This window comes from Ophidiomyces ophidiicola (assembly GCF_022830035.1).
Source record: "Ophidiomyces ophidiicola strain CBS 122913 chromosome Unknown scaffold_8, whole genome shotgun sequence".
Lineage (NCBI taxonomy): Eukaryota > Fungi > Ascomycota > Eurotiomycetes > Onygenales > Onygenaceae > Ophidiomyces > Ophidiomyces ophidiicola.
The window spans coordinates 336,786-350,898 of NW_026054648.1; the positions used below are offsets into that span (position 1 = coordinate 336,786).

The 14,113-nt window shown below is 52.3% G+C and overlaps 5 protein-coding genes across 5 annotated transcripts; 2 read left to right on the forward strand and 3 right to left on the reverse strand.

Annotated features, from left to right (window-relative positions):
• Window positions 1-37: 37 nt before the first annotated feature.
• Window positions 38-1,545, forward strand: LOZ57_002794 (uncharacterized protein; the record flags this gene model as incomplete). The annotated part of the gene is made up of 5 exons (XM_049251855.1): window positions 38-279; window positions 345-670; window positions 723-1,018; window positions 1,109-1,271; window positions 1,334-1,545. 5 exons carry the CDS (start codon window positions 38-40, stop codon window positions 1,543-1,545), a joined length of 1,239 nt encoding a protein of 412 aa, XP_049109173.1.
• Window positions 1,546-3,010: 1,465 nt separating this feature from the next.
• Window positions 3,011-5,134, reverse strand: LOZ57_002795 (uncharacterized protein; the record flags this gene model as incomplete). The annotated part of the gene is made up of 1 exon (XM_049251856.1): window positions 3,011-5,134. One exon carries the CDS (start codon window positions 5,132-5,134, stop codon window positions 3,011-3,013), a length of 2,124 nt encoding a protein of 707 aa, XP_049109174.1.
• Window positions 5,135-8,794: 3,660 nt separating this feature from the next.
• On the reverse strand, window positions 8,795-10,971 carry SYR1 (arginyl-tRNA synthetase; the record flags this gene model as incomplete). Its single annotated transcript, XM_049251857.1, has 4 exons — window positions 8,795-8,801; window positions 8,863-9,276; window positions 9,377-10,674; window positions 10,747-10,971. 4 exons carry the CDS (start codon window positions 10,969-10,971, stop codon window positions 8,795-8,797), a joined length of 1,944 nt encoding a protein of 647 aa, XP_049109175.1.
• Window positions 10,972-11,657: 686 nt separating this feature from the next.
• On the reverse strand, window positions 11,658-12,790 carry CBR1 (NADH-cytochrome b5 reductase; the record flags this gene model as incomplete). The annotated part of the gene is made up of 4 exons (XM_049251858.1): window positions 11,658-11,807; window positions 11,867-12,492; window positions 12,572-12,717; window positions 12,786-12,790. 4 exons carry the CDS (start codon window positions 12,788-12,790, stop codon window positions 11,658-11,660), a joined length of 927 nt encoding a protein of 308 aa, XP_049109176.1.
• A 348-nt stretch (window positions 12,791-13,138) lies between these two features.
• Window positions 13,139-13,936, forward strand: LOZ57_002798 (uncharacterized protein; the record flags this gene model as incomplete). The annotated part of the gene is made up of 2 exons (XM_049251859.1): window positions 13,139-13,262; window positions 13,368-13,936. The coding sequence occupies 2 exons, from the start codon at window positions 13,139-13,141 to the stop codon at window positions 13,934-13,936; spliced, it is 693 nt and encodes a 230-aa protein (XP_049109177.1).
• Window positions 13,937-14,113: the final 177 nt, after the last annotated feature.

Genomic DNA, 14,113 nt, shown 5'->3' on the forward strand with positions numbered 1-14,113 from the left:
TTTTTCACGCATTTCAGTGTTTTATAGTTCTCAAAACATGTCGAAACATGGCTATAGGCCCTGTTCCTCACAATGGGCATCTCCCCCCAGAAAATTTCCGGCCACTGGCTTTCATTTGATCGATTCATCCATGGAAATTGAAGAGGAGGCGTTGCCAACCTATAACCCTGAGAAATACTACCCTGTTCAACAAGGAGAAATTCTCAATGACCGGTATCAAGTAGTAGCTAAGCTGGGCTATGGCGTGACATCAACTGTTTGGTTTGGTCGTGATTTACTGTGAGCGCAATGTATTTCATATCTAGTAATCTACACTCATATTGCTAATTTCCACCATAATTCAGTGACTCCAAATATGTCGCCTTGAAGGTCTGCGTAACAGGCCAAGAAGAGAATCGGGAGCTGAATATTTATGACCGGATCAATTCTGTGCAAACGACACATCCGGGCAGGAGATTCATTCGCAAACTCTACAGCTCCTTCTTTATTGAGGGCCCTCATGGACGCCATCTTTGCCTTGTGCATGAGCTGTTGGGGGAAAACGCTCTTGAAGTGGTGCAGATGGGCCCTGGCCGTGCCATGACTATCAGAAATATGAAACCCTGCATAAGGCAGCTACTCGTTGTTTTGGATTTTTTGCACTCCGAGTCGTTGCAAGTGATTCATACAGGTGTTTCACTTCTTCCAGTAGCTAGATTTGCAGAGCTAATATGTTATTTAAGATCTCCAATTGAAAAATCTACTTCTCCCTTCCCCTGAAACAAATATGCTTTTAAAATTCGAAAACCAGGAAGTCAAAGCACCATCAGCCAGGAAGGTACTGGAAGACCGGACAATATACACATCCTCCAAAAACTTCCCCGGTGGTTCCGGCCTACCACTCCTCACTGATTTCGGTGAAGCACGGTATGGCAAAGAGCATCACGCGGATATCATGCCTAACATGTACCGAGCGCCTGAAGTCATTTTGAAAACAAGTTGGGACTGCAAAGTGGATATCTGGAGTGTTGCCATGATCGTAAGTCTGTTAATCTCTTTTTGTTGCAGCTCAACCTAGATACTAGAATAATTTCTGGGCTTGCTTAGGCTTATATTCTGGGATGGACAGGCGTGGGATATAGTTTGCCCTCACACCCTGATTGATGGTCACAATCCAGATGGGATATTCGATGACAGGGTTCATCTTGCGGAGTTAGTTGCACTCCTCGGTCCTCCCCCGCCTGAGTTCCGCAGTTCGAGCAAGCTTAGCTCGGTATTCTGGGATGAATCTGGTATGTTTTCGCTGGATATGTTGCTATTAGGAATTCCATCCTAATATACTCTCACATTACAGGCAATTGGAAAGGCCTAGCCCCTATTCCCGATATCACTCTGGAAGGCTTGGCCACCAAAATCAAGGGAGGCGATACGGAGGGCTTCTTGAGGTGGCTGCGGGCAGCGCTGCAATGGAACCCGAAAGACAGGCCGACCGCCATAGAACTGTTGTATGATGACTGGCTGCTGGAGGGTCTCCCTCTTGGGAAAACAGAAAAAACGGAAAAGTAGAAAAAAAAGCGATCTTTTCTGATCTGATCTGAACACAAACAGATAGACATCAAATACAATCTCGCCTCTTCATCTTTGTAATCTTATTCGATAGGCTGTCCTTTGCACACGTGGCCATCAGTTAAATATTCATTTTAAATAAACAGGCCCAGGGTAAATTGGCCGTCAAGGGGATTACCTACATGACACTCGTCTTTGCTGTGCCTTTTACCCAGTTCCCTATGATTGATCTATATAGGATCTTATAAGTATTCATAAGTACGAGCCGGCCCCCTGCAGGACCAGGCCAGAGATGCCTGTTCCATATAAAAAAGAATACAGCTTCACTAGGGAGTACCGAACCGAGGGTTTGTATAAACCAGGACAGAGTGTCTTTTGTCTTCCCATCAATTTTCAATTATCAACAGCCACAAGTTGAGTATAAACGGCTGCGTTGCAAAAAGAATCCATTCTCGTACCTCTTTTCGTCCCAGAATACGACCAAATTAGAGCAAGAAAGCTGGGGGACATACATCAGTTAGACTTCGAAACAGCAAGGTCCCAGAGCAAAAATTAGCTAGAAAGACGCATTGAGTCATGTCATGTTCACGCTTGGAGAGAGACAAAAAAAGATTCGCTGGGTTATTGTGTATGGCATCGAACCTCAGCAACAAGACACGTAGGTACATTATCAAAAAAAAACCCCAATTTCCAATCCAACTCAAAATGCAGTAAAAACACGCATGCACGCAAAGAGTCTCGAAAAAAATTCCATCATATCATAAGCAATCGTACAGGGTCATAGCATGCAAAACAGAAATTGGGCAGTACATGATTCGTGCGCTAGCTATGGGGAATAAATGCCAAAAAAAATTGTGAAAGATGCAAAATATCAAGGATACAGGAAGCTTCGGACAGAACAGAATGCTTGAGATAGGCAAAAAAAAAAAACAAAAAAGGGCAACGTGGGGGAATATTGCATGCAATGTCAAAGGGGGTATGCGATTGTAGGCCAAAGAGGAAAACCATAAAAACGACTTTTGTTGAGATGAAAAAGCAGTTCAAAAAAGAAGGGAAGAGAAATAAAGAAAAAAGCACAATGCCTCCCAGTCACTTTTTTATTTTTTGATAAAGACCCAGTTTTTCTTTTCCCAAGAGGTGTCGTAGGGGGAAAAACAAATTAAACAAAAAAAGTGAATCGGGTGGTCGGGCCTTGAAAATGCCTTCTTGAACTTTTTGAAGATGGCGGTGAAATCCAAGTAGCGAGTGGCCGCAAAGCCGAATGTCTCTATAGTATTCGTCCCAAAAAAAACGATAAGTAGAAAAAAACAAAAAAGAGCAAAGGGAGGTAAAAAGTGCCGCTTGAAGAAACGAAATCGAATAAGAGTAAGTAGCTCAAGATAATAGGGTGCGTCTTGTTGAATCGTTCGATGGTGGTGTGTATGTTGAATTAAAAAAGGCCGAAGCTGCAAAGGTGTGCACGTTTTTAATCCAACATGCCTCGGCCACTGTAGCCAGATCGGCTGGAGTGGCGGCTCTCCCGCTCAGATCGGGAGTCCTCTCGAATGCGACGAACCTCCTCGAACTCCCTGCGGCTGCCAGCCACGCTGGTGGTGTCAGATCGGGACATGAGGTACTTCTGGGAGCCCCGTTTGCCTTCGATGTTCAGCTCAATGCTGCCTTCCTCGCCGGATCGTAGGTTGATACGCTTGTCCATGGTGCCGCCGGAGAGGTCGATTTTGATGCCACGGAAAATCATCGTGATGCTGTCATCGTCAACTCGAGAAACGCCGCTGCCGGGGCCACTGCCCACTCCGCTTCCTGGGCCGCTGCCGACGCCACTTCCGTTCTTGGTCTGGGTGTCGCTTTCGTGGCTGCTCTCGGAGGAGGTGTCGTCAGAGTCACTGTCAATGGCCGCCACCTTCTGCTGATGAGTAGAACGGACTTTACGAAGAGCCTCTGCGGTCAGCGGTGCACTTCTCTGGGTGCGTGACTGGTACTCCTCGGCCTCTCGCTGCTTCTGCTCCAAGTTCTGGTGGGGCGTTTCAACATTGTAGAGCGAGGAGCGGCGACGGCGGGAGTTTTCCACCACGATTCTTCGCGGGCCAGAATCGTAGTAAGCCGACGTACGAACTCGCTCACGGGCAGTAGCCGGGACGCTAGGTCGACGTTCCGGCTCGACCATAGGGTCACGCGAGTCCCTGCGTCCCATCCTGGGTGGAAGAGCGTGATGCATATCCGCCATATCATAGGCATCAGGGCGATGGGTTGGCGGTATGGAAGTAGTGGTGCTGGACTTACGCACCGCTGGACGCTTAGCGTTGATTGGAATGACCTGGGTGGGCTGCTTTGGCTTCGGTGGTGGGTTGGATGGCGGTGGCATGCGATAGTAATCCTCATCCGGGTCATAGGAACGAGACTGACGGCGGGCACGCTGGTCCGGCTGCGGGGTTCTCTGATTGTAGTCCTCAGGCTCATAGGGAGTGGCTGGAGCAGTATTATATTCCACGATGGGTCGTTTGTAGACAGATGGACGCCTAGCAGTGGGTTTCTCGGTGGAGGATCGTGCAATAGAGGTCGTACGAGGACGCTCGCGAGGACGTTCGTGGGAGGAACGTGGAGTCGCTTCGTAGGGCGTCTTGGTAGACTGGTGAACAGTAACCTCGCCCGTCATGTAAGGAGAGGGCGGATAGAAAGAATTTGCATATGCAGAGGCAGAAAGCGGGGGTCCATGACCGTAGGCATGGCCCATGGGCATATACATCATGTTCATGTCGGGGACCGTGCCAGCGTGGTAGCTGACGGGTCTCTGGGTATGGTAAGAGTTCGACCGATGAGTACGCTGCTGCGGCACAACGACCGGAGAAGCGGGATGCATCTCTTGGGTGATGACCGGAGCGTATCGTGAGGTCTGAGGAGATGGTGGGATGTCGTACTGATGGGCCTGGAGAGGTTGGAAGTAGCCGGACGAGTCCATCATCCGCGGGTCGACGCCAGCAGCAGTAACGGGTGTTGGGTGGTATCCCCACTGATCGCACTCCCAACAGGCACCTGGAGGATGTCGGGAGCCGATCGAGTCCCGTTTGTGCGATTTAGACGAGGACCTTTGCACGGCGGGAGGTTTGCTCGAGCTTCGTGGAGAAGCCGCGGGCATAGTTTTGAGGGGAGCCAGAGGTGGGGGTGGCTGTCTAGCGGGTTCTTTTTCCTTGTCCTTGCGGTCTTTCTTCTCTCTGGCTTTATTCCCAGCACGGTCCTTTTCTTTCTCGTCGAGACGGTCACGCAAGCGAGGATGATCACGGGGGATCTCGCGCGGCGGCACGACGGTAGCAGCGGGCGAGGCGGCCGGAGCCAATGGAGGAAAGGTAGGGCTCACAGTGTCGCTAGCGAAGGAGTCACCGCTCCCAACGGTGGCAGCAGTCCTGCTGGAGTAGCCAGAATCGCTAGCACCGTCCGCAGCAGCAGCAGGGGCGGTCGACGGGACTAGCTCGGGCCTCGACCGTTTGGCGGACACGTTGGCGACTCTGCGGGTGTCTGGAATGACAGCGTTGGTGTGCTCGTCGAACTCCTCGCAGAAGGCAGCGAAGGCGTGGGAAGCCGGCCGGGGCGACATGACGGTGAGGCGGCCCGACGGTGGGGCGGGCGGTGGCAGGCTCGGGATGAGCCGTCAGGTCGAAAGGTTTGCGCCCAAGATGGGGCAAAACGGCGCAACGGGCGAGGATCGTGGGCCAGTCACCGCTCGCGCAGCGCCGACACGTCAAGGGCCGTTTGGCAATGCAATCCTATTTAAGGATGCGGTCTCAGACGTCGGCGTCGTCTGCCTCGTTCGAAAATGACAGGAAAACAAGAAAAAAAAAAAAGATAAGCGGTGTCTGTTCTTTGCTTCCCCCACAGACCGCTCAAGAGGGTCTTTGCCCCGGGTTGATAGTGTATGATACTGTCTTGGGCTCTTTGATCGTGGCCAACAGGAACAAAAGAAAAAACAATAAGAAAGAAGAAATAAGGAAAAGTGTTTCGTCGTAGCGCTCAAACCGGGTGCGGATGCTCCAGAGCTTCACCTGTACACACTCGCTCGAAATCTCAACTCCGATATAGAATTCACTGAAGAGGTCAAGTGCTCCATCGAAGTGTAAACAGGGTCGAAATGGGTGGGGAGGACGGCGCCGGCGCAGGTCAGGTCAGAGCAGCTACCAAGAAGTACAGGTAAGTTGTTTTCCGGGAGGGAGCGAAAGCGGCGGCGGTGCAGCGTCCGGTATATCAATGGCGACGGGGCAGCTGGCGGAAAGAGAGCCGTGCGAGGAGGACCCGGCCGATGAAATCAAAAGCGAGGGCGACGGCGGGGGGGGCTAGGCAGTGGTCGAGAGCGAGTCCAGACACCACCTCCAACACTTTGCGCTCAGATCACAGGGGCACGCAATCACGACGCCGGAGACACGCTGGGGATTGATGATTGTGGTATAGCGGGAAATGAGACAGGCTCGTTCGTCGCCGTGCCCAGATCGCAGTGGAAGGAGTGCGGATAGCGCCGCGGAGTCTGGGGAAATAAGACACGCACGCCTGCAGGCGAGATTCAGTACCGTGGCAAACGGGATGAGGTGCGTGGGCGCTTTTTTTTTTTTTTTTAGTTTGCGCGACGAATAAAAATATTCTGAGGCGCCTAATAACGCGAGGGAGCGAGACGAGGCGACGACGTGTGTTTGTCGACAGAGGCCAGAGAAGCGCTTCGGGTGTGCGACGGCGGTGCGAAGCGGCGAGGGGCCAGATAGGGCAAGGCGACGGCGATGAGAGCAGCGACCGGGGTGGGCTGCAGAAACCGGCTGGAGGGATGGAAATGAAAAAGGGAGCAGAATCGGCGATGCAGGGCGATCGGTAGGGATGAAACCGTGTCGGTTTGGGGCTGGCTGAGCGACGGGATGGTTGATTGCGCGCGAGATGGTGGATACGTGTAGATAGGAATGTGTATGAGGACGTAGTCTAGCGAGCAGGACGGCGGTGGTTAGACTCGAGAGACGCCAGAGACAGAGGAGGAGGAGAAGAAGAAGAGAGAGACGAGGGACAGCCACGGAGTCACGCAGCGCGCAGGCAGCAGGACAGCGCGGATTGGACGGAGGGCGCAACTCACCTGACAGAGCGTACGGCTGGGCCGTGGGTAACTGACTAACCACGACGTGGGCGAGGAGAGACGATAACTATGGCAGCGGACGCGATGCAGTCGGTCTGCAGAGGGAGTGCGGCCGGGCTGATTAGAAGAAAAGGCGCGGCATGGCGGGCGCGCGAAAACTCTGCCGGGGAAGGCCCGGGGGCTGCAGGGGGGTGGGCGAGCCTAACGCGCGGGCGGGCGCCCCTGGACGGGCCCTGAAGGACGGGGGGCACGGGGGCGGCGTCTTGGGGTTGGGCTGGTGGGTAGAGAGCTAGTGAGTTAACTCCGCGGTCGCACAGCGCAGCCTAACGCTTTTACAGTACGCGGTTCCGCCAGCCCGCGCGCCAGAAGGGAGTGCCCGACGGCCCTCCCGCCAGGCTAACTCTCCTCACTGTGTAGAATAAGCAGCCCGTCATCGACGGCCGACCGTCCGGCCCCGCCCAGGAACCGCCAGCCAGCAGAATAATAATAATACCCGTCGCAGCCAACTCCTCGACGTGACTCACGCCGAAGCCCGCTGGGACGCCGGTCTTGCTGCCCAATCGAAGCTTTGCGGCCCAATGGCACCGCCGCCCGTGGCTGTCGTTCCGTGCGTCATGCCAGGGCGCGCGAACCGAGCAGATAACCAGCTACTGTAACTCATTAACGCACTCACTCACTCACAGACAACAGGCCGGGTTGTCGCGCGCTGGGTTCGCGCGGAACACTGCCCTCATCGCCATCCAGACGCGCGCACTCGTCACGCCCACGCCCGCCTCGTATTGCCCATTGCACAGACCAGATACTTATGAGCCTTTGAAACAAAAAAAAAATACAATAAAAGAAAAAAACAAAACGCCCTTCTGACCCGCCCAGATCCTGCGGCTGCGAGATCCGGGATGACACAGACCAGCCCGAGCCAGTGATGTAACGACTCGACGGCCGATCACCGGCTCGCGACTGAGGTGTGGCTTCACCATCCTCATCGTCATCACCACCACCACCACCACCACCACTATCATCATCATCACCGTCGTCTGCGGGGCTGCTCCAGCCTGTGTGCAACGCCCGTCCTGCCGGCTTGCCTGCTCAACCCCGCCAGTCCAGCCCATTCCACGCAACCGCCGCGCGCCAGATCATCCTACTTCTCCTCCCCCATAATTATTATTATTATTATACTCAAGACTTCACGATCGCCGCCGCCGCCGCTGCACTGATCGTGTGTGAGCCCCTCCACCCGCCCAGCGCGCCCAAGCATCCGCATCCTTCCCTCGTCTAATCAACCACCGGCCCAATGTTACTTTGTGGGGTGGCAATCCCCGTCTGCCTGTGCGAAGCCGGATCCCAGGCCATCCCTGGCAAGCGACCGGCCCGGACGCCCTCTGCTCTGCGCTGCGCTCGCCACACACCCACACGCTCGAAACGCGGTCCAGAGACGCCGAGCCGATGAAGTACAAATGGCCCTCGAGGGAGGCCCTTCCCGCCCGGGCTCCCCGCCTGTCGCGACCGTGTCCTCTTCCGTTGCTGCGAATCGCAAACCACTAGCTCGTTCGCTTCGCGAGCAAATCAGGTGCCATCCCACACTCTTTCATGCACCTCGACCTGACGCGCAGCAAGATCGGCCCCTCAGTTGGGCTCGCAAGCCGTCATCCTACATCCCACTAGCTAACTAAACCAACAGACGACGCATACAGGTACGTCGAGAGCTTCATCCCGCAAAACTATTGGATGTTTCTTGTTTCCCGTCTCATCCCCCTCGCCCGTCCTTTTCTTTTTTCTTCCATTGACGGCCTTGGGCTGCCATCTCATGGCCCAAAACCCAAGACGTTGGGATACAATGGCCTGACGAGTGGAGGCTGCGTAGGGCTTGACACGCGAGCCACATGCAGGGGGCGAGGGCTTGAGCGGTTTTTCGTGCGGTATGGTCTGACCCTGCTACACGGCCACAAACGTGAGAAGCGCGAGCTCGAAGCATCGCGAAACGGCTTTGAAAAAACTTATCATGTTGCTTTTGTTAGAAAAAAGATAAAAATAGACTGAAAGAATTTCATTGAATCTAGACCAAATATGCTGCCATGGGTTGCGTTGCCATTATGAACAGAAATAATGTCGAAGGAAGAAAAAGAAACATAGCAAAGCTGTCTACTATGTTGATTACATCCTACAAACCACATTAGCATCGGACAAATCCAAGAGGGGAAACACCTTTGAATCACACTCACCGCTCAACAGGATTTAATCCCAGCAACCTCATCCCATTGTTCAACACCTGTCTCGCGCAGTCATACAGCGCCATTCGAGACTTTTTCAACTCCGGCTCGCTACCAACCACCTTCAGCGTATCATACCCAGAGCTCAGTGTATGCGTCATGCGGAACAGATACGTGATGATCGTGGTCGGCTCCAGCGTCTTCATGCTGTTCAGCACCACGTCTGGCCACTGCGACAGCAGTCGGACGAGGGCCACCGCGTGCGGCTCCGTAAGCAGAGAGAGATCGGCAGAGCCCAGCTCGGACGGGTCAAGCTCGGCCTTGCGGGTGACGGAGCACAGCCGGGCATGGGCGTATTGGAGATATGGTCCCGTATCACCCTCGAAGGAGGTCATGTCCGCCAGGTTGAACTCGTAGCCATTGATACTGGAAGGATTGATTAGTTTTTCTTTTCTTTTCTTTTTCTTCTTTCTTTCGCCCGGTAACCAGAAACAAAAAAAATAAAAGAAGAAAACGGAATACTCACCGCTTCCCACTCATATCCTGCACCATCACAGACGTAATACCAAGAATGTCGGCTGTTTCGTCTGGATTGGCAACCTGCTCATATTTCGCCGCATTCTTTCTCATAACGTCATGCATCTCGTCGCCCACATCCTTAAGGATATCGTTCAGGAACTTGACCGTGCCCTTTCGGGTGCTCATGCCTCGGACCATGCCGAAGTTGATGTGTTGACACCTGTCAGACAGATCCTTTCGGCCCATCAACTCCACGGTCTTGAACAGCTGTGCCAGATGCAGGTCTTGCTGCGCCGCAACAACGTAGAGCATCTTATCAAAATTAAACTTCTCGTCGCGCTCAAATATAGCTGCAATATCTCGGGTCAGATAGAGAGGCGTGCCGTCTTTTCGGACAACGATAGCTTTTCCCAGCTTCTTGGCTCCGTGTTTAGTAAAGTCGATAATAATCGCTCCCTCAGAGTCTTCGGATACCCCTTTTTCTTGCATGGTTTTGTATGCTTTGGAGAGACTCTCTTGTTTCACTTGCGATTCTCCAGAGTAGAAGTCAAAATCGATATTTAAGCGGGCATACGTTTGCTTGTACTTCTCAATGCTCAGGTCACGGAATCGTTTCCACAGAGCAAGTGCACTCTCATCACCGTCCTCCATACTTTTAAAATAACGACGAGCCTTCTCATCCCAGCTCTCATCAACCAGACGGGCAAGCCCCGTTTCGAGAGAAGTAACATCCTCTCCTTTTTCCTTCTGACCCTTGATCTGCTCCTTTAGTTCCTTGATCGGGCCTTCTTGCTCCGCGACATCCTTGTTGATTTTCACATAGACCTCGAAAAGGTGGTTAATCGGATCTTTTAACAACTCTTCCTCGTTTCCATATAATTTATATCCGTTCGCCAACAGGCCATACTGCTTGCCCCAGTCTCCTAGGTAATTCATTTTAATCACTTCCCACCCCATAATGGTATAAAGATTGGCCAGGAAGCCGCCAATAATGGTACTTCGAAGATGTCCGGCATGGAATGGCTTTGCAATATTCGGCGACGAGAACTCCACAACAATTCGCTTCTTCCCTTTGCTAGGGTCCCGGGGATCTCGCAAACCAATGTTTGCATTGGTTCCGTAGGTAGCTCTGTTTTTAAGAATAGCGGGGATAACAGCCTGTGTTAAAGGCTGAGGTCGGAAGTGAAATTGTAAATGAGTGCCAGCAACGACGGGGGGTTCAATGAGGTCAGATTCGGGGCAGTTCGAAGCAATTTCCGTGCACAGGTCATTAGGCTTCTTCCCTTTAATCTGCAGAGCGGGGACCTAGTCATTTGTCGATGGAAAGGATACTTCAGCAACCTCACGAGACGATTCATCGTAGCGGCCAGAGCTTACCGGTAAAAGCAAATCTCCCTTATCCAGCGTATTCGTCCATTGCAGTCGACTATAAATAAATTCGGCCTCCTTTCCTACAACAGGTGCAAGCAATTCTGCGATATGCGTTCTGTATTTATCCACCGGGTTCAGGGAGGGGTAGCAGTTTGGATATTTCGAGTCCTCGCTCGTTGTGTCGTGGACGGACAGCTCGGCGACAGCTGGAGTCACGACAGTATCCGCCATTGTGTGAAGAGAATTGAACCGTAGGGATGTGCGAATGGGCAGCAGTCTCTGTGACGAGGTCGAGAAGCTACAGCGACTGGGTGCGGAGAGCGGGGCGCGGCGGCGGAGAAATTGGGTGACAAAAAAAGTTACACGTCTGGTGTTGATTTCAACGCGTTGGTGATGGGTAGCTGCGCAAATGGAGTACGCGCCTTCAGCAAACCGTCGGCGCATCCAGATTGCCCTTGCAAAGCTATTTATCACTCTATGAACTCTGTTCTGGCTTCGTTCTACTGTTTGTTTATGACTCAACTTTTCCAGGGCGGTCAGCTTTCATGAGGGGCAGAATATCAGTCACGTGATATAGAATTTTGTCGGTGGCATCAACGTACCAGATGGCAATACGTACGCGCGCGCGCTATAAACGATTATTGAAAAAGCATATTTCATCAAAACGGTCATTACGTTCTTCAAGACGCACTATCAGATAGGCCTCGCCATTACTCCATATATTAGTGTATTTCAACATTGTTTCACGAAACAGCACTTCTCGGACTAAGAGATGTTTTTTCTACCCCCTGTGTACTCCGAAAGAGCAGCAGTCATGACCCTCGTCTGCTCCTGCTGGCGCTGCTGAAGGAAATAATAAATGAAAATGGCCCCCGAACACCGTCCGATATCTAATAGCACATAGAATATCTAATTTATTAGAAGCAGAAGACTTGGTCTTCAAGCTTGCTGACAAGGTTGGCTTTCTTGTATCCTAAGGATTCAGTGGCCTTCTTCATGGCGCTGACCATGGGTGGAGGACCACAGATAAGAAGTTTCATGTCACTTGCTGGGGGAGGGAGCTTGGCCTAAAATTCTGCGTTAACATTGGGCCGGTGGTGCGAAATGATTGCTATCAACCGCTTACCTTGATCATGTCGGCAGTGACGAATCCAACACCACCAGTCCACTTCTCCGGTGGGTTGTTGAGCACGTAGTGAACACGGAACTTGTCATCCTCTTTGCAGAGCTCGTCCAGTTCTTCCTTGAGGAGAATATCATCTGGATTAACATTGGCGAAGATGAAATCGATTTCAGTCGTGTCATTTCCTCCGTTTCGGGGTCTACCCTTGATAATGGCCTTGATAACCTGGAGCATGGGAGTGATACCGGTACCTCCAGCAATCATACCCATATGACGGACCATGTTTGGGGTGTATACCATAGCTCCCTTTGGACCACGCACTTTCATATTGTCACCAATACGAAGGGTTGTCATATACTTGGAGATGTTTCCTTGTGGGTAGGACTTGATGAGGACATCAAAATAGCCGGCATCATCGTCAGAGGAAATAGGGGTGTAGGAGCGCACGATTTCTTTCGATTGGCCGGGGACAGTGGCAGCAAGAGAAATGTGCTGGCCGATAGGAAGGCCAAGGATATCGGTCGGTTTTGGGAGGGCAAATCGATATATGCAGACATTGTGAGAGACCACTGTTTTGTCCTTGAGCACAAACTTTTGGAATTCGGTTGGTTTCAAAACCTTCCGCGGCCCTACATCATGCAATATGCTTCATTAGTACAATTACACGAGGGAGGCGGCGGCCGAGCGCCGGAGGCCGAGCAGACGGACGGTTACTGAGGATTTTCCAAGCCGAAAGCACGAACGCAAGAGCTGTCGCATACAGCACCCATTCCTTCTTCACAAGCGTAGTGCCAAAGATCAGGAGGGCGGAGGGGATATAGACCCCGTTGATGTTCTCGGAGGACTTCCAGGAGCTATTGCAGGGAGGGTCAGCTGGGACGCAGCTCCAATAGACTCTAGGTTCAAGCGTAAACAAACAAACCTCATCTTGTGCAACGTTCTTGTTGAGCGACGAAGTGAATTGAACGGGAGAGCGCCGGAGGTACCGCCAAACGGGCGAGAAAGCGGGCGAGACGGGCGTTGAAGTAGTTGATATTCGTTCGCAGCTCCGGACTGGCGCACCAACTGCGGAAAAAGATTCCTCAACAATCAGCCGATCGCGGCTCTGGCGGGGCTTATGTAAGGCGGCCCCTGGCGCCCTTTGCCGACCAGCCTCTTCCCCCTCACGTCGGCGGGGGAGGGAACTCGGCCTTTCTGGGCGACACGAGCTCCAGACCACCGCCCCGCGGCCCCGGCTTGACTGAGCGCTTTTGTCTGCCGGTAGCCAAAGAAACAATGCCTGCGGCGCCGATTTCCGCCCCGGCGCCCTTCCACCTAACGGCGCTGGACCGAGAGATCCTGTCTCAGACAGACGAGGAGTTCGTCTACCATGACTGGGACAATCTGAAATGCATCATAGGTTCTTGCGCCCGCGTCTACCTTCCTGCTTTTAGACCCTACAATACTCCAAGACGAGTACGGGGACATTGCTAACCGCTGTTCCCACCAACCCCCCCGCCTGCAGCTGCCAATTCCCTCCATCTCTTCAAGAGAAAACCGTCTGACTTGGCCAACTATATCAAGTGGTCAGCCGACATCAAAGGACTGTACGAAACTATCACGAATTATATCTGTCTCGAACGCCTTCACTGGCCCCTCGACCTCGATCCCGACACCCACTGTGCCAACGCAACACCCTTTGCTGATGCTCGAGATTATAAAATTCTTCGGAATGATTGGCCTTATGGCGTTACCCCCGACGTCACCCATGTCGTGGTGTGGGTGAAGAATCGGATTGCTGTGGATGAGCGTATTGGTGACCTTACTCCCGAATCTAGAGCGCTGATTGATGCGTTTGTGCAGAAGGTGTTCGTGGGTCGATTGGTGGGTGAGTTTACGGATGCGAAGGACCGCGTAATGTGGTTCAAGAACTGGACGTCGCTGCAGAGTGTAAGGTCTCTAGAGCACATCCATGTACTTGTGCGGGATGTTCCCGAAGACGTCGTTTCAGAATGGACGGGAGAGCCGCCCCGAAAACTTAGTGATCCTACTGTAGGAATGGAAAAGGCAGCTTTGCTAAAAGCTGCCTCTTAGATATTAGCGTTATTGGGTATTTGGTTTCATTTGGCTGTTAGATAGTAGATATTATAGATCTGGTTGCATAGCATAGAATACACTTGGTCCATCCGGCGCAGTAATCATTAAACTGTCTTCACAAAGTCAACGCCATATTCATTTAAACTCCAGGAAAAGAAAGGGTAGAACAATTAT